The sequence below is a fragment of the Pleurodeles waltl genome, chromosome 4_2 (assembly GCF_031143425.1).
Source record: "Pleurodeles waltl isolate 20211129_DDA chromosome 4_2, aPleWal1.hap1.20221129, whole genome shotgun sequence".
In the NCBI taxonomy this organism is placed as follows: domain Eukaryota; kingdom Metazoa; phylum Chordata; class Amphibia; order Caudata; family Salamandridae; genus Pleurodeles; species Pleurodeles waltl.
The window spans coordinates 399,801,780-399,824,183 of record NC_090443.1 but is presented as its reverse complement, the minus strand read 5'-3'; the positions used below and the strand labels follow the sequence as shown (position 1 = coordinate 399,824,183).

Genomic DNA, 22,404 nt, shown 5'->3' with positions numbered 1-22,404 from the left:
ATTGCATTGTAACTACCGCCCTGAAGCATCAGGACTATTGGAGCAAATGAATGGCACGCTGAAATCAAGGATGGCGAAAATATGCGCATCCACAAACTTTCAATGGCCTGACGCATTGCCCTTGGTGTTAATGTCAATGAGAAACACACCTGATAGAAAAACTGGACTATCACCACACGAAATTCTCATGGGCAGAGCCATGAGACTTCCAGCAGTTCCTGCAAATGCTCTTGTAAATATTACAGATGATATGGTATTGGACTACTGCAAAGGTCTGGCTGATGTGGTCTGCTCTTTTTCTCACCAGGTGGAGGCAACCACCTTGCCAGCGATCCAAGGTCCAGGACACACCCTGAAAGCAGGTGACTGGGTTGTGATAAAGAAGCATGTGAGGAAGTTGTGTCTGGAACCCCGTTGGAAAGGACCTTTTCAAGTGATTCTGACAACTACCACCGCTGTGAAGTGTGCGGGAGTTCCCAACAGGATTCACGCCAGTCACACGAAAAGGGTGACGTGTCCCACAGAAGAGGAAATTGAAGCGCTGAAATTACCAACAACTGACAGGAAAGTACCAGGCACTGAGACATAACGAAGAGAGCCTGAAAGCGAACAAGAAGAAATAGAGACAGAAGAAATATTTTCTGAGGAAGACAAAGTCGATCCTTTTGAGGACAACAGAGAAGAAGCCTCAGGAGGTGACAAAGATCCTATCACAGGTGAAGAAGCAGGAGAGCCTAATAAGAGGAGGGCTTTCCCAGAAGCAAACGATACAGGAAAAGAAGGAGAAAACCTGATTGACCTCCTAGGGGAAGGAGACAAGACAGAGCAGAGTGAAATTGTTCAAATTCTTCCCGAACCGGTTGCGGGTCCATCAGGTGAAAACAACGCGAAACGAAGACAAAGCATATCAAAGACCAAAGAAGCATTAAACGAAAACAAATGGCCAAAATTGAAGGAGAAAAGAAAGGAAGTGTCTATCATAACCACATCGAATGAAGAATAGGACTCAGGCATAGAACAAGACATAAGCGAAAGAGAATCGAAAGGAGATGCAAAATTGAAAAGGAAAAGAATACCGAGCAGAAGATATTCTGGTCCAGAATGGGCATACACAGCCACTAACAATTGGTCAGACGAATTTCTATCTCTTAGTCTTGAAAACGAAGAAGCAGAACAACACTTTGGTACTTGAAAAGTGAAATCTCATGAACATTACCGAATAAGGCATTGATAACCTGATTGACTTTTGAAACCGATTTTGAGACAAAGCTGCTAAACCGATAAGAGACCAAGCTGCTAAAGAAAACCATGTGTACTTTGACCTCGTTCAACGTTTATATATATATATCTGCAAATCTGATTTGATAAAGTGTCTTCAACTTTCTGATTCTATATAGATCATGACAGACAATACTACACAAGTACATAAAATGAAATATTGTAAATATATGTGTATAGGTCTAATAACTGCATGTGTACTAATAATTATGGCAATAATTTTTGGAATGCATGGAGGGAATGAAAGAGACGCGAATGATGCTTCTACCTTTAAAACTACTACTGAATTAACTCCTTTGAAGAAACTCGAACAAGACGAAAAATATTTGCATGACAAGAAAGAACTCTCCTCTAATGTCTTCTATCGCTTGCTGAATGAGTATGTTGAGACAATGGATGCGAAAGATTGTTATGTATGCACACAAATACCTACCTCAGTAATAGAAGGGGTAACATATCATAGCATGCCCCTTACGTATGGAATAACATGTAGTTTGTTACTAACAAGATTTTATGGCCAGGACTATATTCAATACTTCTATTCCAATCATGATGTTGTATTTTCATATGTCCCCATAATTGAGTACCTGAGTAAAGTAGCAAGAGATTATTATATAAAATTAGTTAGGGGTTTCTTTGAACCATTATAGCCTTTTTCCACAGTTCACGCACATAAAGAAAACCTTACATGCTTGCTTTCACCTGTAGAGAAAAGCTTTTTAGATCACACTGAAGATAGAAGGAAAATGGTAAAAGAAAAATTAGAAAAAGAATTACACAAAAGGACATCTGTAGATAACTATGCTTTTGCCGCAATAAAGACACAAGGGAAACTGGCTTTAGACGCAATACATATAGGAAAGCCTTGTATATATAGACCTAAGTCATACTATGATACAATCTTTGTAGGAACGAGTGAATGTAAACACGTGTTTTTATTCCAGAGTAAATGGACGTTCATGTTAAATGGCCTAGATCCAGCTACTCCTGGAGTATACTATATTTGTGGACTCAATGCCTATTATCGTCTTCCAAAAGGATGGTATGGGAGATGTTATTTGGGAATAGTATTTCCAAAGATTTATCAACCGGACGACTTAAAGAAATGTCCAAATCTGTCTGAATTACATCGTATTCAGAAAAGGGAGACAGCTTCTGGTGTGGTAGGAGATATATTTGGAGCAATGATTCCTTCCGTAGGAGTTATATTGAATTCAATCAAAATACGAAAGTTGTCTACTATTGTGGATAACATGCTGACAAAATTCTGTGGAGCCATGATCCTGATTGATGCTGAACTTGCTGCAGAAAGAGCTATGACTCTTCAAAACCGGCTTGCTATAGACATTCTTTTAGCAAAGAATGGACGCGTTTGCAAAATGCTTAGTGCACGTCACTGTTGTTCATATATACCAGACAACAGTAGACAAATTAGAAATATGCTTACAAATTTAACTACCGATAGTGCAGATTTGAAAGAATTGAAAGAACCAGGAGTATGGGAAAAGGTTGGAAAGGGATTTGCTTCCGTGGGAAATTGGCTCAGCAACATTTGGAACGGATTATTACTGAAAATAGTAAAAGGAATATTAATAATATTAATTTGTTTACTAGGTATTTGGGGAATATGGAAAGCTACTAAAATATTGAAATCAAGAAACAAGAGGATAAAAGAAAATAAAGAACAAAATAAAATGGTAGAAATATACAGGGAAAAATCAAAGGGAACAAAAAGGAAGAGGGAGATGACTGAAATGTAAGATTATTAAACAGAATTTTAATGAAATAAAATTTGCGATGGAAGATTTAATGTGATGACATAATTAGTCATCAGAGGAGGGATTGATGAAGCAGAAAAAGAAAGACTAACAAACATTCATATATCATGTAAAGAAATCGTATAAGACAATGTGACTTTAGCAAAGAAAAATAATGTATGTAGGAAAATGTGCCCACGAAGTAGTTCGCCATTATTATAAACAAGGTTAATTAATCATGAAGAATCGACAATGTAGTAATCCGTCATAATTGCAAATGTATTTTATGATTTTCTCGTTGAAACTGTTATATGCTTAGCTTAAATTTAGCAGAGGCTTTGGCCTAGTTGCCTGGTCTCAAATTTAACTGCGTGGTTTTCACTTGTATTAACAAAAACGTGTTTAAACTTTAAGGGCTGTATTTTCCAGTAGAATGACTAATACACTTATCTCAAGGTTTCGTGCTAGGCAAGTTTCATCACCTTTGAAGCAAGGTCAGTTTCTGCAGGTGCAGACAATAAAGACACTGATGCAGAATTAATAGGCAACTTTGTTGTTACTTGTGTTCCAAAACTCCAAGGACACCTTATGCATAGGTGAACATTAAGAGAAGGACATTATTCATTGGTTAAAGAGAAACCACCCCATGGACCCTCCAATGGAAGACCCTGAAGAATTTGGAACGTTTTCTTACTTAAACTCACCGGACAAAGAGAAGTGAGGCATTTTCTTTGATGCCATTTTGAAGCAAGATTCAAGAAGCCATTTTGATGATCCTTTGATACTTTTTCTCTATCCCAGAGAGAGAGAGACTTTAAGAATTCTCACCCTAGAGACTTTAACTTTAACTTTACCCCGTCTTGCCCATACGATAACTTTTGCCCCATTTTCCTTGTTGCTGCAAGGAAAACTTGCCTTAAACTTTGCCCCTTTGAAGTCTGCCCCTTGCTGATTGAACCGGTACCTGAAGGACGAAGACTTACCTTGAATGCTGATTGTAATTGGTAATTATAAAAGGATAAAATGTATTATGCATTGTGTTTTCCTTCTTAGGTACCAACTGCTTATTTTGACAGAGCCCAAGCTAGAAGTTTTCTAAATTTGTGTTGACTAAATTCGTTTTGCATGAAGCCCCACATGCCAATGCTAATCAGAGGTTAGTTGAGGTATTCATTTGATGTACCATGCTGAATTGAAATCTTGTGATGCTGACCGATGTATGCAATTAGTCAAATTCAGTTACTCTTATTAGTGATTTGCATTGCTATAACTGAGTGCATTATAATCAAAATTTTGCGTAGTTTGCGTTTCTTCCGTCGCTATGGACAGCTAGTAATGTTCGTATACGTATATCATTTGATTTTGAGACTTACTTATATTGTGTTAGATTTGTTAATATAGGGAAATAAACTCATTAACTTTTAATAAACAGGTGTGGTTATTCATGACTGAAAGGTCATGGCGTGTCTGATTACTGATTTTCTGTTTGACTAATTTGTTGATTGATCACTAATCGAGTATTGGTTATTGATTATAAATGATTATTGATTATTGATTTGAGGGATCTGACTATTCTTGGATGAGGAGAACCCAACCCTGTCAAAAGGTTCACTGACCTCCGGCGTGTCCAAATATAAGTAATTTATAAGGACTCGACGCGCTATCAACCGCCACCCCTCGGGGTAAAGTGTAAAAGAAAGAAAGGGGGTTCCTATGGGACCCCTGTACCCCAGGGACCACCACCCCCAGTGCTATGTCCTGTTGGAGTGGAGCCACTGAAGTCCTTGAGGACCGCCACTCCCCCCCCCCCCCCCCCGGCTCCTGCTATGTCCGGGGGAGGCACCCCCGGGACATAGCTGTTTGCTGTGGCTTGGCTGCAGCCAAGCAAAGCCACAGCTAACACTTTGGGTTTTGACAGTGGGACCTTAAAAGCAGATCCCACTGTCAAAATCCAAAGTTTCATCTGTGTCCCCTTCACACGTGCAGGGAACAGAGATGTAATGCTACAACAAGCACGGAGCTGCTGTCAAAGCAGCTCCATGCTTGCTGAAGCAATGGCAGTGGCCTTAAGGCTTCCCCCGCAGTGCCAGGTAGCCAGTAAAGGGTGTTTTATTTAAAAAATGTATTAAAAAAAATAATACTAATAATTAGAAATATATATAGGGACCGCAGGAGAGCCCTTAAGGCTTCCCCCTTGGTGCCAGATAGCCCATAAAAGACTTTTGATTCATTTAAAAAAATAAAAATAATATGAAAACACATAAAGGGCTATAATTTTTTTTTTTAAATAAATTAAAAAATAGCTCAGCTATGGGGATTCGAGTCAAGCTGGACTTACTTTAATTTTTTTAAATAAAAAAAATATTATATTTTTTATTTTAAATTAGAGACAAATAACTCATTCTAATTATATCAGACATCAAAGCCTAAAAAACTCTCTCTCCCTCTCCCTTTCTTTCTTTCTCTCTTTCTCTCTTTCAATCAATTCTCCCACTCACAAAACCACTCAGACACTTACAGACCCACTCAGACACTAATGCACACATTCACCGACCCACTCAGACACTCACATAGCCACTCACAGACCCACTCAGACCCTCATGCACTCACTCACAGCCCCAGCCAGACCCTCATGCACCCACTCAGACCCACTCAGACAGTTCCGCACTCATTCACACACCCACTCAGACCGTCACACACCCACTGACACCCTGATGCACCCACTTACCGACCAGTGCACATACTGACGCACCCACTAAACACTGATGTATGCACTCTCACATCCAGACAGACACTCTGACAGCCACTCTTACCCCCAGATACAGCCTCTCACAGTTATTCTTCACACCCACAGAGGCCGTGGCTAACTTCTGCCGTGCATGTGCCAAGGGCCGTGCCCAACATCGGGTTAGGTCGTTAGGTGGTTAGGTGGTTTGGCCGCAGGCACTGGCTGCAGGACAGCCCTTGCGGGCAACCCCTACTGCACACAGGAGAAGGCAGTGCACAGTGCAAGATTGGGTGTTTATAGAGGGTTAGCCTCAGGGCCACGCACGGCATTGGTTGGATTCATGTATAGCAATAAAAATTACTATACATTAAAAACATAGAAATTCACTGAGAAAACCAAAGGTTACAGGGACGTTATAGTTAGGTTCTGAATTTACTCATACAAAACCATACAAATTCAGCAGTTATAGGTATAGTTCTTTCAAGTAACTAAAACTCGCACCCTAAAGTAAATATAACTTGCACCTTTTCCATGCACTGCTAATTACTCCACATACTATATCATTGATGGCATATTCTATGCCATCTTTCATACTCTCACTGCAACATTTGCAATAAACTTCTTGATGAGACAACTGTGCATGGTGAGGACACAAGTTATAGTGCCTTAGGGCACGAGTTTTCGTATGCTTTCTGTACCTGTGCACCAAAGTTACAGCCTCTGTACCTGTGCATCTATAATTCATGTCCCTCTGTGTACTTCCATATCCTCTGTATCTGTGCACCACCAATTCATGGCCTTATGTGTACTTTCACACCCTCTGTATCTGTGCATCACTGATATCACCACAGGGACATCCCCTTTTCTACGCATGACTGATATCGCTCTCAGGTACCCTCACCTCTTTCATACCTATGTATTCTTAATTCCACTCCCAGCATTACGAGTCTTCACAAATTGCCTTTGAGTGCCAAACTGATACCCCTCTCCACTCATCACTATCAGTGTCAACTCATGTCACCATCAGGCATCGCAGCAGCAGTACCTGGGACCCAGTTCATCTTCGCAGCGCCAAGTGAACTCCCCGAAGCTCTCGTAGTGCTGATTGTAGTGATAGAGCACGCGGTGAAGGCTGGGGGCTCCCAGGTCCAGGAGTGTGTTGTAGGCAGTCTGCTGCTCCTTTCCACTTGTGTACCCATTGAACAGGTTGTATATCTTATCTGCAATTTCTGGGAGCAGGTACAAAAGGGATTGCAAAGGAGATAAAAGAAGACATAATAAAGGTGGTACTGCAGACATGGTTCAGGCATTAGTGCATGGAATGAAACAACATATGGCCTCATTCTGAGGCTGACGGTCCAAGGACTGCCAGCCTCGCTGTGACAGTCGGACCGCCGCAACTGTGGCAATCTGACCGTCACATTACAACCCTGCCGCACAGACCCGCCAGGGGACAGCTTTCTCCAGCGGGAACTCAGCACTACCTGTCTTATTACAACTGAGCTTTCTGCCAGCCTTCCCATGGTGGGGTCCCTACCATGAGAATGCTGGCACAAAGCCAGAGCTGAGGACTAAAGGGGAGCCCCTGCACTGCCCAGGCCCACACGCCAGGCGGTCTGACCTCCACATTACAACCCTGGCAGTTGGACCTCCAGAGGGCCACCGTCCCTGCCAGGAACATAGCTCCCAGCAGTATTGGGGCAGTCGGAGTCGTGGTCACCCATGGCGGCACTGACTTCAGCACTGCTGCGCTGATCACGAGTCCAGTTTCCACCAGCTTTTCCATGGCAGGGACCCTGCCATGAAAAGGATGGTGTAAATATAGTGCAGGGGGCAACAGGGGGGCCCCTTCACTGAACACAACTATGTCGTAGGCTGAGCAGGCCCTCCCCGCTCAGCACCCTCTGAATGCACACTGTCTGCTGCGCAGACAGTGCGCATTCGGGTGGGTGCCAGAGGCCCTCTCTGTGCAAGAGCATTGAGCATCTGAGCTGAGGCCAATGCCGCTGCATGGTTTCCACTGGGATTACTGGTGGAAACTTCTGATTTCAGAGGTTTCCGCCGGTCAGCCCAGTGGAAATCTCGAAATGGACTTTGGGGGGGGGGGGGGGGAGGGGACTGCCAGCTCTGCTGCGGTCTCCTCTCTGCACGTTTGGCGGTTGGCTCGTCCGACCGCCAAACTCATAATGAGCCCATAAGAGCCATGACTAGCAATATCCAATATCAAATCAATTAACCACTAACCTTGGGTTCCAGAGTAGCTTGCTACTCACAGCAAGGCACTTCAAAGCCTTGTCAGGGGTGTGAGCACTACATAAATGCAATGCATCACAGCATCATATTCATTGATGTTACCGGGCACATTCTCAGTGACACTGTATGATACATACTGAGTACTCACATGCACCTTTTTCTTTGACTTAGGTACTACCCTCTTAAAGGAAACACTAATAACAGGAAGATATTATTTAAAAAAACAATAAACAAGAAAAAGTAGCAGATGGTAAATTGAGCACAAAAATGTTATAGAAATGCATACGGAACTGGAATCCTAATACTGACTTTCTATTTTTGTAGCATTTTCACTCTCCATGGCATTAAGGGTAGTAAGAAACAAAATAGAAAATGTAGTATTCGATTGAATGCTGAAGAGGTGGTCAGATATTCGGTCAAAGCTGAGTATACAAGTGCATCATTTTTAATATGAGTTTGTGCAGACTACAACACTCTCATAAGTGGGTTTTCCTGTATTTATTTTACTCTTAACTTGATCCTCACTTGATCAGCCCAACTTAGCTCAGTTTTCAGAGCTGCTTTGGCTCCATCTTTTTAATTCATGCTTATATTGAAATGCTGTGTGTTTCTTTCTTATTTTATGCAATTTGTATTGCTGTTTGTTGTATTGGCTCCTAGAAGCTGGATGATTTTCTGGTATGTGTGTGAGTCATTAACTTAATCCATATAAATACAAAGGTGTATTGTAAAATGATAGTATTAAAGATAGAAAATATCAAATTATCTATCGGTACAGCACCAGAGAAAGGAAAGGAAGGAATGAAGAAAAGAAGAAAGAAAGGGAAAGAAAGGAAGGGGAAGAAAAAATACGAGAAAGAATGTGGAAAGAAGGTTGGTAATGATGCACCACTTTCATTGCGCCCCATTGCATTCCCCTAACAACACTACGTGTGCACCGTATTTACCATAAGGTGCACCATGGCAGTCGTGTCCATATTAGCATCATAATTTATGGTGCTAATGTGGTACCTTGCAGAATTAGCAGCATAAATGATGGTGCTAATGCAGCAAAGCACTGGGAGGTCCATTGTTTTCCAATTTCCAATTCAAATTTCAGCTTTATTTTGGCAAAAATACCATAAAAGCATATTAACAAAATTTCTTACATTTAAAAAAACGCTTTAAAAAAATCAATAAAATACAGATGAATCTTAATAAAACTCAGGTCCAAAGCCCGAAGCCATATGGTACAAATATGCAAGATATCAGTAGTATAAATAGTATAAAAAAATACACAGTACACATCACCATAAAAATGTTAATACATAGCTATAAATAAAAATCTTTGTGCAATGAGCAATGAGGGCCTATCGATTCACACGATGTATGAAATACTTTGCATCCTTCACCCAATTGCACAAATAAGATTCCCGTTCTATTGTCTCACTGTTAATTGCAAAAGATTACTTCTAGCAGATATGTTCTCTTATTCGCTAGAACTGTATGTGTGCAAAAATAATATCCATGGTAAAAATACAATTTATACTTTTATACTTAAGAAATTGCCTCTGATGTGCCAGATTGCCTCTAAAAACCTTGCCAGTGCGTATACCACAATCACGCGCAGGCTTGTTTTGCAGATTCTAAGAGCCGAGTGGAGATCCCTGATACCCAGCGATTTGCATAATGGTCTGATCCAGCAAGCCCTCTGTTTCTTGTACGCCTGGAAAAAAAATAAAACATGTGCAATACTCTCTTGGGTCATACATCCCATTGGACAGAGATCAGTTGGGTTTTCTGTTTGTTCCCACCTTGAAGTAAAAGCCTGCAAAGGTAATGATCCAACTCTAAATCTGATATAAAGTGCACGTGCTAAAGGAGAAGTTATTATATCTAAATAGGGCTCAAACTCGTAATGGCACTTGGTTAATAAGAAATCGTCTGTCAAGCTGGAAGACGGGACTAATGCCAACTCATCTTCTTGCCAGCTCATCCAATAAGCATCCTTCAGAGTCTGACTAGCATTCTTTGGAAGATGCATAGGATCTGACCAGTACTGGCCTAAGCCAAGTTTGTAAAAGGCTTTTTTCACATATTTACACCATGGGATTTTCTCTGTTTGGGGGGCTGCTAACACCGCTCTAAGCCAAGCTCTATACGAATCTATGGACCATCGTCTAATCCAGTATTGGAGTGGCCTTAGAGCAGCTATCTTTGCTATGGAGTGTAAGTTTAGGTCCATTCGGATGGGCAATGTGGGTGAGCTCAAAGGAACTTTTAGCAATGCTTTTAGATGCAGATTTTCTGGTCTCTCTATATCTGGCAAATTGCTATACCCTCATAGCTCTGCACCATATGTGGCTGCTCCTCTGACTTAGCTTTTGTAAATTTCCCTTGCTGGCGTGATGGAATATCTAGATGATCTAGCAGTGAATCTCAACATGCCACCTTCTTTTGGTTTCAATGACATAGTACAATTTAGCAGATGAGCTGGCCATTTATGCGAATCCTCCATCCTGACTCCTAAATAGTCAAAATCCGTTACTCTTTCTAGAATTTTTCCATCAAGCATTATCATTTTCCTCATTCTAAGATTTGTGTCCCCAAACACCACATATTTAGTCTTGGTGGCATTAATTTGGAGACCGTGGTCCCTACAAACCCCCCAGAATTTCTGAAGGAGCCTGGCTAATTCTAAAGATGTTTGTGAGAGCTGTAAGGTATTGTCCACAAACAAGAGACATGGGGGGTCATTCCGACCCTGGCGGTCCAAGACCGCCAGGGCTGGGGACCACAGAAGCACCGCCAACAGGCTGGCGGTGCTTCCCAGCCCATTCTGAGCGCGGCGGTAAAGCCGCGGTCAGAAAAGGGGATCCGGCGGTTTCCCGCCGGATTTCCCCTGAATTGGCTGAATCTCCATGGCGGCGGGGAGATTCCGACCCCCTTCCCACCATCCTGTTTCTGGCGTTTTTTACCGCCAGGAACAGGATGGCGGGAACGGGTGTCGTGGGGCCCCTGGGGGCCCCTGCACTGCCCATGCCACTGGCATGGGCAGTGTAGGGGCCCCCTAACAGGGCCCCATAAAGATTTTCACTGTCTGCTTAGCAGACAGTGAAAATCGCGACGGGTGCAACTGCACCCGTCGCACCCCTGCAACTCCGCCGGCTCCATTCGGAGCCGGCTTCCATGTTGCAGGGCCTTTCCCGCTGGGCCGGCGGGCGCTCTTTTGGCGGTCGCCCGCCGGCCCAGCGGGAAAGCCAGAATGGCATCCGCGGTCTTCTGACCGCGGAGCGGCCATTTGGCGGCTCCCGCCGCCCGCCAGGGTCAGAATGACCCTCATGGTGTTGGAAATGGCCTTTCTGCAGGGTCACCCTCAAACTTTTTGCCTTCCTCCTTCTCTTTTTCTGACCTCATTTTTTGCTGGCTATAGGACTCTGTACACTTTACCACTGCTAATCAGTGCTAAAGTGCATATGCTCTCTCCTTAAAACATGGTGACATTGGCTCATACCCAATTGGCCTATTTAATTCACTTGTAAGTCCCTAGTCAAGTGCACTACATGTGTCCAGGGCCTGTAAATTAAATGCTACTAGTGGGCTGCAGCAGCACTGGTTGTGCCACCCACATAAGTAGCCCCCTAACCATGTCTACGGGCTGCCACTGCAGGTCCTGTGTGTGCAGTTTCACTGTCACTTCGACTTGGCATTTAAAAGTAATTGCCTGGCCTTAAACCCCCCTTTTCTACATATAAGTCACCCCTAAGGTAGGCCCTAGGTAGCCCATAGGGCAGGGTGCTATGTAGGTAAAAGGCAGGATATGTGTGTTCTATTTGTTCTGGTAGTGTAAAACTCCTACATTTGATTTACACTGCTGTAAGGCCTGCTCCTTTCATAGGATAGCACTAGGGCTACCCTCACATACTGTTTGAGTGGTAGATTCTGATCTGGAAGGAGTAGCCAGGTCGTATTTAGTATGGCCAGAATGGAAATAGAAAATCCTGCTTATTGGTGAAGTTGGATTTAATGTTGCTGTTATGGAAATGCCACTTTTAGAAAGTGAGCATTTCTCTACACTCAAATCCTCCTGTGCCTTCCAATCCACATCTGGCTAGGTTTAGTTGACAGCTCCCTTGTGCATTCACTTAGACAACCCCAAACACAGGATGCTGTCACACTTGCATACATTTACATATTGAATGGGTCTTCCTGGGCTGGGAGGGTGGAGGGCCTGACACTTACATGTCAAAGGACAGTAGCCTGCCCTCACACAAAGGACTGCCACACCCCCTACTGGGACCCTGACAGACAGGATGGAACTGAAGGGGACCTTGTGCACTTCTAAGCCACTATTTGAAGTCTCCCCCACTTCAAAGTCACATTTGGGTATTTAAGCAGGGTCTCTGACCCTACCAACTCAGACACTTCTGGACAAGATACCACTGGAGAAGAATCCCTGAACCAGAACCTGCAACCTGCCAAGAGGAACTGCCTGGCTGCCCAAAGGACTCACCTGACTGCTTTTCTGGAAAGGACTGCTGCCCTGCTGCCTTGCTGACCTCTCGCTCTGCTAAGAAGTGCTCTCCAAGGGCTTGGATAGAGCTTGCCTCCTGTTCCCTGAAGTCTCAGGACCAAAAAGACTTAATTTCTGTAAGAAAAGACGCACAGCCTGCATCGCGGTGAGAAAATAACTGCACGCTGAACTGGATCGACGCAGCCCGACTTCCCAAAGAGGAGAACAATGCATTGCCCACCGGATCGACGCTGCCCTGTGACTTCGTCCTGCATGCCCAGGATTTCAATGCATCGTCCCCGGGGCGTCCGCAAACCCCGCAACCTGAAGAGGATCCCAGTCTACACGCCGGAAATTGACGCAAAGCCTGCCGTGCGTGAAAACTCACTGATGCATCGTATGTGTGCGCCGCAAAAATCTACGCACACCTCCCGTTTTCCACGCATCTCCTCCTATGCAGTCCCTTATGGAGAATTTGAATGCAAACCACGTACTTTGTGCTTGCAAGAGACACTTGTTGCTTTTTAAAGACTAAAGACACTTTATATATATTTTTCACAGTGATATTTCAAAGTATAATGATTGATTCTTGATCGTTTGTGACCTGCATTTATCCAGATAGATATTGTATATTTTTCTAAACACTGTGAGGTATATTTTTGTAGTGTTATACTGTGTTACTGCATGATGTATTGCACAAATACTTTACACATTGCCTTCTACGTTAAGCCTGACTGCTCAGTGCCAAGCTACCAGAGGGTGGGCATAGGATAATTTGGATTGTGTGTGACTTACCCTGACTAGAGAGAGGGTCCTTGCTTGGACAGGGGGTAACCTGACTGCCAACCAAAGACCCCATTTCTAACACATGGGGCCTGATTCTAACTTTGGAGGACGGTGTTAAACCGTCCCAAAAGTGGCGGATATACCACCTACCGTATTACGAGTTCCATAGGATATAATGGACTCGTAATACCGTAGGTGGTATATCCGCCACTTTTGGGACGGTTTAACACCGTCCTCCAAAGTTAGAATCAGGCCCATGGTGTCTTAACTCCATCCAATTTTGGGGCGTCATTTTCACAAGTAAATAGGGTATGCAACTATTTATAAAGAGTAAAAAAAGTGTGGGGGCCAATAGGCAACCCTGTCTAACACCTTTCTGTAATAGGAGTTCCTCTGTGACTTCACCGTCTGTTCCCCACCTTATTCTAGCATAGCTTCCAGAGTATAAATCTTGGATCAGTTTTAGCAAGGGTCGCGGAACTCTGACCATACCCATGATCTCCCATAATTTGTCTCTTGGGACCAGGTCGAAAGCAGACTTAAGGTCCACAAAAGCGACAAAGGGTCTCCCTGCTTCCAAATCGACAATTTTCCATTCTATTGTTAGAAAACGAAAAATCTGATCTATTGTACTTGTTTTCTGCCTAATTCCTGCCTGCAAATGGCTTAAGGCATTGTTGCCTTTAGTCCAGTCCCTAAGCCTACACAGGACCTGGTAAGAAAAAATCTTCTGTAGGTTGTCTAGGGGACTTATTGGTCTATAATTACGTGGGATTGACCTGTCCCCTTTCTTATGGATTGGGACAATTATCACACCTCTCCATGTTCGGGAAGTTGGCACCCTTCCAAAATTGCATTGGGCATGCTGTTAATATAAGGACCCCAAAATTTAAAATCAGATTTAAACACATCAGAAGGGATTGCATCTAGTCCTGCCGCCTTTCCTGATTTTTGTGCTAAAATTGCTGTCTCTGTTTCCCTTAGGGTAAACAGTATAAGAGCACCTGTGTCCAAAATATCTCTCTCTATTATGCTCCCATTGCCTACAGAAGGAGCTCTTTCCTGTCTGTAAAGGTCTGAAAACTATTGCGTCCGATTTTCGGCAGAGATAAGGCATTCAGGTTTAAGATTTTCATTGCGATCTCTAGTAGCAATCGGAGACCAGAATCATTTAGAATTACTGTCTTTTGCTGCATGTAACAGATCTTGCCAGGTCGCCTCCTTCAAATTGGACTTACAGATCTTTATTGAGTGGGCATACACGGGTCTTGCTAAAATGATCTTCTGTCTGTTATTTGTCCTTACTGCTTCCAAGAGTCTACTCTTGACCTGTCTGCACTCTTTGTTGAACCACCTACAGTTACTCCTTGTATGCTGTTTATCCCCCTTAAAAGCTCTGGAGAATAAATCCCTCATGGAGTAAAAGAACACTGAATGTTTAGCCATGAACTGAATAGGTGATAATATAGACATTGCAACCACAGTTGAGTACTTAAGAATTAGATCATGCATTTTGGCCATTGACCCACTGGAATTTACAAAGGTCTCCCATTTTATGGAGCGTTTGTTATTTGCCACCATAATAGGGAGCATACCCTCACATTCACGCTGAATATTAGCTTTAGTAGAGAACCACCTCTCGCACTGTATTAAAATGGGTGAGTGTTCTCCCACCTTAAGATCTTTAAATTCATGCCAGATCCTAACGTTAAAAAGCACAAAATCAATAGGGCTATTGTGACTCCCTCTAAAAAAAGTCCCCGTTTCCTGGGCAAAGACCATGCTTTAACATAAAATCAATAACCTGTAAAGCCCTAGTACTGAGTTTAGGCTGATTTCTTGTCGATACAAAAGAGGGGATTCCCTATAAGTAGTCCTCTAACTGAATTAGTTCAGAAAAGAGGGAGTTGGGCTCCAGAGGCACATTCAAGTCTCCAGCTACAAGGACATAGTGAGAAAGAAGAAATTCCGAGACCAGTGCACTCAGCATACTGATGGTGGTAGTAGTTTGCCTCAGTGGGCCTAGTCTGTTATATACATTAACACACAGAAGCCTGGAGCCCTGATTTAGCTTGATTGAAATTGCCAATATGTCACATGAATCAACATATATTTCATTTGTTTCACCCACATGAAAAATATTTATCCATGTTATAAGGCCCACTACTGCCCGCCCAGCCACAGATGGCCCGCCCTCTTACAATATGAAATTAACCCCTTACCAGTGGATATTCGAAGTGGACCAAGGTTCCTGAAAAAAGCGGACATTGAAGGGGTCAATAAACTGCCCCTACCCAGCGTTGATGATCTTGTTACGAATGCCAGCTACATTCCATGAAATTAATGCAGGGTCAAAAGGGCCTGGCCCCACAGAGTTACCCATTTTGAGTCCATAAATAGGAATTATATTTAACTGCTTGTCAATGTCTACCATGTTTGCAGACTCTACTTGGTCTATACTTCTAGATGTTATCAGTTCCAATAATGGTTGGGGTCATATCTCAGGGAATGGATGGATAGTCGAGGGGGCAAAGGGTGGGCACAGTCAATCAATGTCAGAGAGATTGTCAAGTTGCAATGAGGCCTGAGTCTCAGAAATGTTTGTGCCCTCGGATCCACACGCCTTCGTATGCACCTTCAAGTGTGGAAGTGGGATCACAAATCCTGTACCATTGGGACCCTCCTCTCAATATGTGGTAGCCCCTTATTCCATGACCCTTGCGGTTCTCTTCAGATTCTCAGTAAATCAAGCGGATTGGAACATTCACCGGGAGTCGTGGATTACTCCTTCACAGATGTGTTCAATAGGAGCGTCATTGTAACGCCTGCTGTAGGCAGGCTTTAATAAAGATGCAAAAAATGGTGCAATGAAATCTAGTAAATTTCACTGCGCCATTTCTCTGGGCTTCCCTACATGGGAACGCCCCACTTGCATACATTATGCCTGGTGCAGGCATAATGTTGTGCAAGGGATTAAAAAGTGGTGCAATGCTTGCATTGCGCCACTTTGTAAATATGATGCCTGGGAAATGCCACCTTAACACCACATTTGCATAAAAAAAACCAATACAAGTGTGGCACAAGGTAGTGCTAGCAGCATCATAAATATGCCCTATATTTCCTGAGTAAAACTGATCTTCGTGAAACTCGTATTCTGAATACTCTCTGGTGAACACTATAGCGCAATACACACATCATTTCATCCGCATATCATGGCACCTAACTCACAGCTCTTACCCTGGGATTTGACATCATCCACTACTGGACAGGGGGTTTTCACCGTCACCTCACTTGCCCGGGAGCGACGGCCGGTGTTGTCCACACCATACAGTGTGAACCTGCAAAAGTCAAATCAGAGAAAGTTACATAGGAATTAGAAATGCGATTCTGTCCAGTAAAAACATATAGGATACTGGCTTTCGTTAGACCTCAATACAATATACTTCGTCTTCGTGCTCACCGGCCACAGCACCTCTAATGCCAGGTTCTTTGGCCACGTACATTTCTGGGCTCTGTAACCATCAGGCACAGCTCCTAAGATTTAAGGAACCTCTGGGGCAAATAAGTGAGCCAAGTTTTGTCATACCAACAAGACCATTCATAAGTGGTTTTGTTCCAGACACTTGTATTGGCTTTTCCAGCTCCAGGAAGGTAAACTGGGATTGTCAGACTCTACAGATCCCAGAAATATCTAGAGGCCCAAAATGTATCAGGTAGAAGAAATGGAAATATGTCTAAACTTTTGTGAGTGTCTTTGAGATCTAATCATATTGGGGCAACCCCAGCAGGGCAAGATCATCGCTGTCCCGATTACCATTTCAGAAATAGTCTTATGGCTGGCCTTGGTACACGGACAGTACAGATATCACCACTGGTACTCACAGAAAAGGTGCCACACTAGGATATGTGGGCAAACACTGCCATACTGGTAATTTTACGTTTTTGGCTGCTGCAACAGCAGCAATTGTCAAATGGGACCCAATGAATCTTTAAGGGGCCACAATTCAATTGCAGCAACTAATTTAAAGAATTTAAAGAAATGCATGGCCTTATCCTCAGAGCTATTTTAAAGGATGGGCAAAGTGAGCTTTGGCCATGGGCCACATCATTTCAGGGGGCCCTATTAATAAAGCCTTTCCAGCTATCTGCCACTGTCTTATTCTGACTGTCCTGTCCTGATAACCTAAAACGCTACTTAAAAATAGATCACTTTCAATACATTCCTATTCATTTATATTGTAGTAAAAGGGAGACTGGATAATGTAGGAGTCTGTTACAGATTACCTGGAGAAATGTTGGACCTTAAAAGGAAATTTAGAGCCAAATAATATGTCTCTCATGTGTAAAGGGAGGAGACGAAATAGACTATTTATAATAACATTTGAAGCACAAAGCAGTGTGGCACATTGTAATATTTTAATATGACGGTTGTATACGTTATTTATCACATACTTCATGTAGTAGCACATTTAAACAACATTAAAGTGCCATAGCACATCTTCCGTCACAAGAGCTTCCTCAAAAAAATAATTTCAGAGAGCACATTTAGCTACAAGTTAAACCTTTCAATAGCACAATAAGTAAAGATAAACACATTCAACCATCTTTCCACTTGCAAGCATGATGCATAGATGTTCTGCTGTATTTGCTCAGACTTTGTCACTTTGTGTGAAAAAAACGTGCTTGATGCTTATAGATGTACAGAACTAGTTCTCATGTGATGGTAGCTTGCAGTACTACGGCCCATGAAGTATCTCATCTGTGTGGGTAAGGTTTGATTTTGCTGCTGCCTGTTACATGTGAAGAAGCTTAAACTATTGGTGCATCTTCCATGTGTGAGGAACGCTTGCAGTGCTGCTGCCCAAATTGGTGGAAGGTGCATGTAATAGGCGTTGTAAGCGTGACATTTAGACCCATATTTATACTTTTTGGCGCAAAACTGCGCAAATGCAATTTTGCATCAAAAAGTATAGCACCGTCTTGGGCATTTCAGAGCGCCAGCTGAATCCAAATGTATGGAATCCTGCAAGCCGGCGCAAAGGGTGGGCAAGCATCTAGGAAAATTATTTTATTCAGGTGGGGGTGGCAGTACAGGGGAAGGGGGTTTTGCCTCAAAATACGCCAGGTTGATTAGAGGCAAAAAATGTCGCTATCCAGCTTAGCGTCATTTCCTGACGCAAAACCATCCAAACCACATGACTCCTGTCTTATAAAAGACAGGAGTTATGCCCACCACCCCAATGGCCAGCACAGAGGACAAGGGTCCCCTGGGCATGGCCACTGCACCCAGTGCCATGTAGGAGCGCCCGTTTCAGGGCCCCCAATGGCACTTTAAAAATATTTTCTTAATACTTAACTCTACTTTCCCTACTTACCTGGGATAGGGTCCCCAATCCTCTGGTGTCCCTCTGGTGTAGGTGGGGGTGTTCCTGGGGCTTGGGGTAGGCACCTGTGGGCCCTTTCCATGGTGTTTGACAAGGGAAATAGGTCCACAGGTCTCCTAACGCCTGCTCTGACCCAGGCATTAAAAATAATGGCTCTAGGCAGGCCGTGTGAACTGTGTCATTTAAAAAAAAAAATTTGGACAGGTATAAGGCATGCTCTAAACAAAACTTCCCTACCCGGTATTTGCCAATCTTCTGTTCCCCATACCCTTTGTAAACCCTAAGCAGGATGTCTGTTGAACTGTGTCATTTAAAAAGATCATTTGGACGAGTAGAAGACATGCTCTAAACAAAGCTTCCCTACCCTGTATTTGCCAATCTTGTGTTCCCCATACACTTTTCACATTAATAGTGCTGTTCTAGTATTTGTGTCCTTCAATTGCAAGTCGGGAAACAAAGGAATCTGAATAGATTAATTTGGTGTCAGTCAGCAGAATTGTCCTCATTTTGCAAGGTAGTAATTTGAAATATTATGACTGCATTTGTAGTGTCATGCCCAGAAAAGTATGCCTACATATGTTTTGGGGCTCCCCACAGATGGAGCTGAACAGTGTTCTCACTGTGTAATTGAATACTGATCTATGTCTAGTTGCTCAGTGCAGATAGGAACGTCTCCAATGATTATAACAGTACATTTCCACATAATTCACTGTGTTCATGTACACATCATCACTTTCAAATACAGTGTAATCCTGCAGCTCAGCAAGCATCAAATCAACTATTTGAACATCCCAGTCATTGGAAACAACACCAGGTGTAATTACATTAGTCATTAACATTTTGAAGACATATGGAATTTGTATAACCTCAGTTGGCCTGTATATATCAAAGGGAACTTTATCCCAAACAATCCCATCTGGAATTGGCACTGCTGAAATGTTCACGAGTTACAAGTCTCTTTGGAGATGTGTGAGGAAAGATAGGGTATTAAAACTTCATCAACTGGTTCGACAGAAGAGTATTCAAGAAGATAATGACCATTTATCAAGAGAAAGAAAACAGTCACAAAACCAATTCATAACAGAGAGGCAAAAAATGTCAGAAATATCCAGAGATACATCCATGGATAAACCAAATACTTATTTTTAAGCCATATGTACAGCTAAAGTGTCTTTGAAACAGTTTCAGTTACAGGTGTAGATGAAGCTGTAGAAAAGTCAGCAATGTTGATGAAGTACCCAGCAGCAGTCTCTGCAAACAAAGGAGCCGGTACATTACTGGTGGGTGGATCCACTTCACGTGGAGGCTCATAGTAGATGGTGTGGTCTGTTTGTGTTGAGTTGGAGTAGAACACAGCCACATCTTGGACAGTTCTTGTCAGTGAAGTGGTAACAGGGATCAGCGGAAGCTAATTTTCCACCCTTCCCATGCTCGAGGAGGCATTTGTAGCATTATTGTACATGCTGGTATATTCAGAAGTGTTGTTGTTTCTTCTTTGAAGAGGTATATCCGGTTGGGGGGTAGTGAAAGGGGACCGGGGACTACCCAAGGGACCTCTGCGCCTACTGTGTAGAATCAGCCACATTGTGCAGTTTGATGTTGTAGTTGGAGACAAATCTGTTCCCTTTGGAACCTGGCAGTGGTAGTAGGTAGATAGTTCTGGTGCCTTGTATTTCCAGGACTGGAACAGGTGCTATCTAAAATGGGCTGAATTCCTTCTTCACAGCAATATTATCATGAACCAGATCCCCAACTTTAGGAATTCAGCCTCTAGAAGTTGTTGGCAAATCCCTTATTCCTAAAGTGGCAGCACTGGCGGATGAATTATCATTACGAAATTGCTGAAGGTCCTGTAAGACAGTAAGACATTCATTTATGTCAAAAAGGTGTGCCTGCTGCCACCATATCAGGGCCATCTAGATCTGGGACATTTATAGGTATCGCAAAGAGGACCTCATAAGGAATGCGTCCTTCAAAGGACCACCTGGCAGAGTATTCAGTGCTTTCTGGACCCTATGTAGGTTATGAAGCATACTGCGCAAGGACCTAACACTCTAGCTTTTAAGGACTGCTTTCGATCTTGATTCCTCCTCTCCACGACTGAATTACCCTCGGGAAGGTAGGGTGAGGGGTAATGGAGTTCAACACCTATTGTCCTCATGGTGTCCCTGAATGCCTTAGAGGCAAAGGCAGGACCCAGGTCTGAATGGAATGCTGCAACCGCATATGTACCGATAAAGTTCAGCAAGTCATTTATAACAGTTCAAGAGCCAGTCGACCTCTGAGGTCATACCCACAGGAATCTAGAACAAGAATCAACGACTAAGATGTATTTGTATGCACCATCAGATTGTAAGGGAGAACACAATGGCCCGGAGACACACATTGTAGCGGCCTGTTGGACACTAAGAGGAATATTTAAGAGCCCCAGAGCCTCCTTTCGCCACATTAGTGTCATTTCTTTAATGCTAATGTGGTCCAACAATGCAAAAATCGCTGTGTCATATTTACAAAGTGGCCCAATGCATGCATTGGGCCACATTGTAACCTCTTGCGCCACATTATGCCTGTGCCAAGCTTAATGTATGAAAGGTGGGGTTGAAAAAATGGTGCAAAGAAATCTAAGAGATTTCTTTGTGCCATTTTTTCAGCATTTTTAATGCCTGCACAGAGCAGGCGTTAAAATGAGGCTCCCATTGATTGCAGGTGCTTTGCTGGATTAGAGTCAACATTGTTTACACTAATCCGGCAAAGCACCTAACTAGCATCAAAGGTTTTGACGCTAGTTCCCTAACTACTGCCATGGTGCACTGTATGTTAAATATGGTGCACACATGGTGGCGTCAGGAGGTGCTAAGGGGCATAAGCAAAGTGGCTCTGCACTGGATTCAGCGCCACTTTTCTTAAATATGCCCGTAAGAGGGATGTCTGCGGCAGGCGTTTGATGTTTGAAGCCCTTTATTTGCTGGCAAATGTCTCAGTAAAGAGCATATTGCTTGTTCTGTTTGTATAGACCCGGCCACCTGAAGTGTTTCTGTAAGAGTGTTATTGTGGCCACGACATCAGCATGAGCAGATGCAACACCCTCATGTGCTGCATTGATGAGATCTTATCTCTGGTCTTTGTTGGGGATCACTCAATCACCAACCCCAGGGATTGTTGCAAAGGCAACATTCTGTGCACTGATATGGTAAGAATACTTAGTAGGGTGAACTTTTAGAAGAGGCTTGGCTTCAGCCAAAGATTTCACGGCAGCCAGAATTTTGTTATCTAATCTCTTGTGAGAACGCGTCACTGCAGTAACAGAAGCCATAGCTACTGCGGATTTCACTGCTTCATCAGCCAAGGTGTTTCCAATAACTTGTACTCCTACAGGTTGGTGATCCAATGCATGGACTACATAAGCCTCCTGTAGTTTATCCTTAAGATCAACCACCCACCCCCACAGAGTTCTGTGTTTTATGGTGTTCCCCTTTGAATCTCTGAACCCATTCAGCCGCCAATGATCAAGATAATCATTGTAGGACTGAACACAATAGTATGAATCTACGAATCACAAGCAATCAATGTGAGTTGTCCTGGATCTACATGTTCTAGTGCTAGGATAAGAGCTTCAAGTTCAGACAATTGTGCTGTCCAGTCCCCCAGGGTCTGTGTGTAGGTATTGTGAGGGTGGAATACAACATCTTTCATCACTCCACTCACGGCTGCACAAACGGCTGAGTA

The 22,404-nt window shown here is 43.2% G+C and overlaps 1 protein-coding gene across 3 annotated transcripts in view; it reads right to left on the bottom strand.

Annotated features, from left to right (window-relative positions):
* The window catches only part of ASTN1 (astrotactin 1), a 536,836-nt gene that overhangs the window by 17,144 nt on the left and 497,288 nt on the right, over positions 1–22,404 (bottom strand). For all 3 annotated transcript variants that reach the window (XM_069231561.1, XM_069231562.1, XM_069231563.1), the window contains 2 exons: positions 16,532–16,632; positions 6,809–6,992 (listed from right to left, as the gene is read on the bottom strand). In XM_069231561.1, the coding sequence (XP_069087662.1) occupies positions 6,809–6,992; positions 16,532–16,632 (285 nt within the window). The remainder of the gene's footprint in view (positions 1–6,808; positions 6,993–16,531; positions 16,633–22,404) is intronic.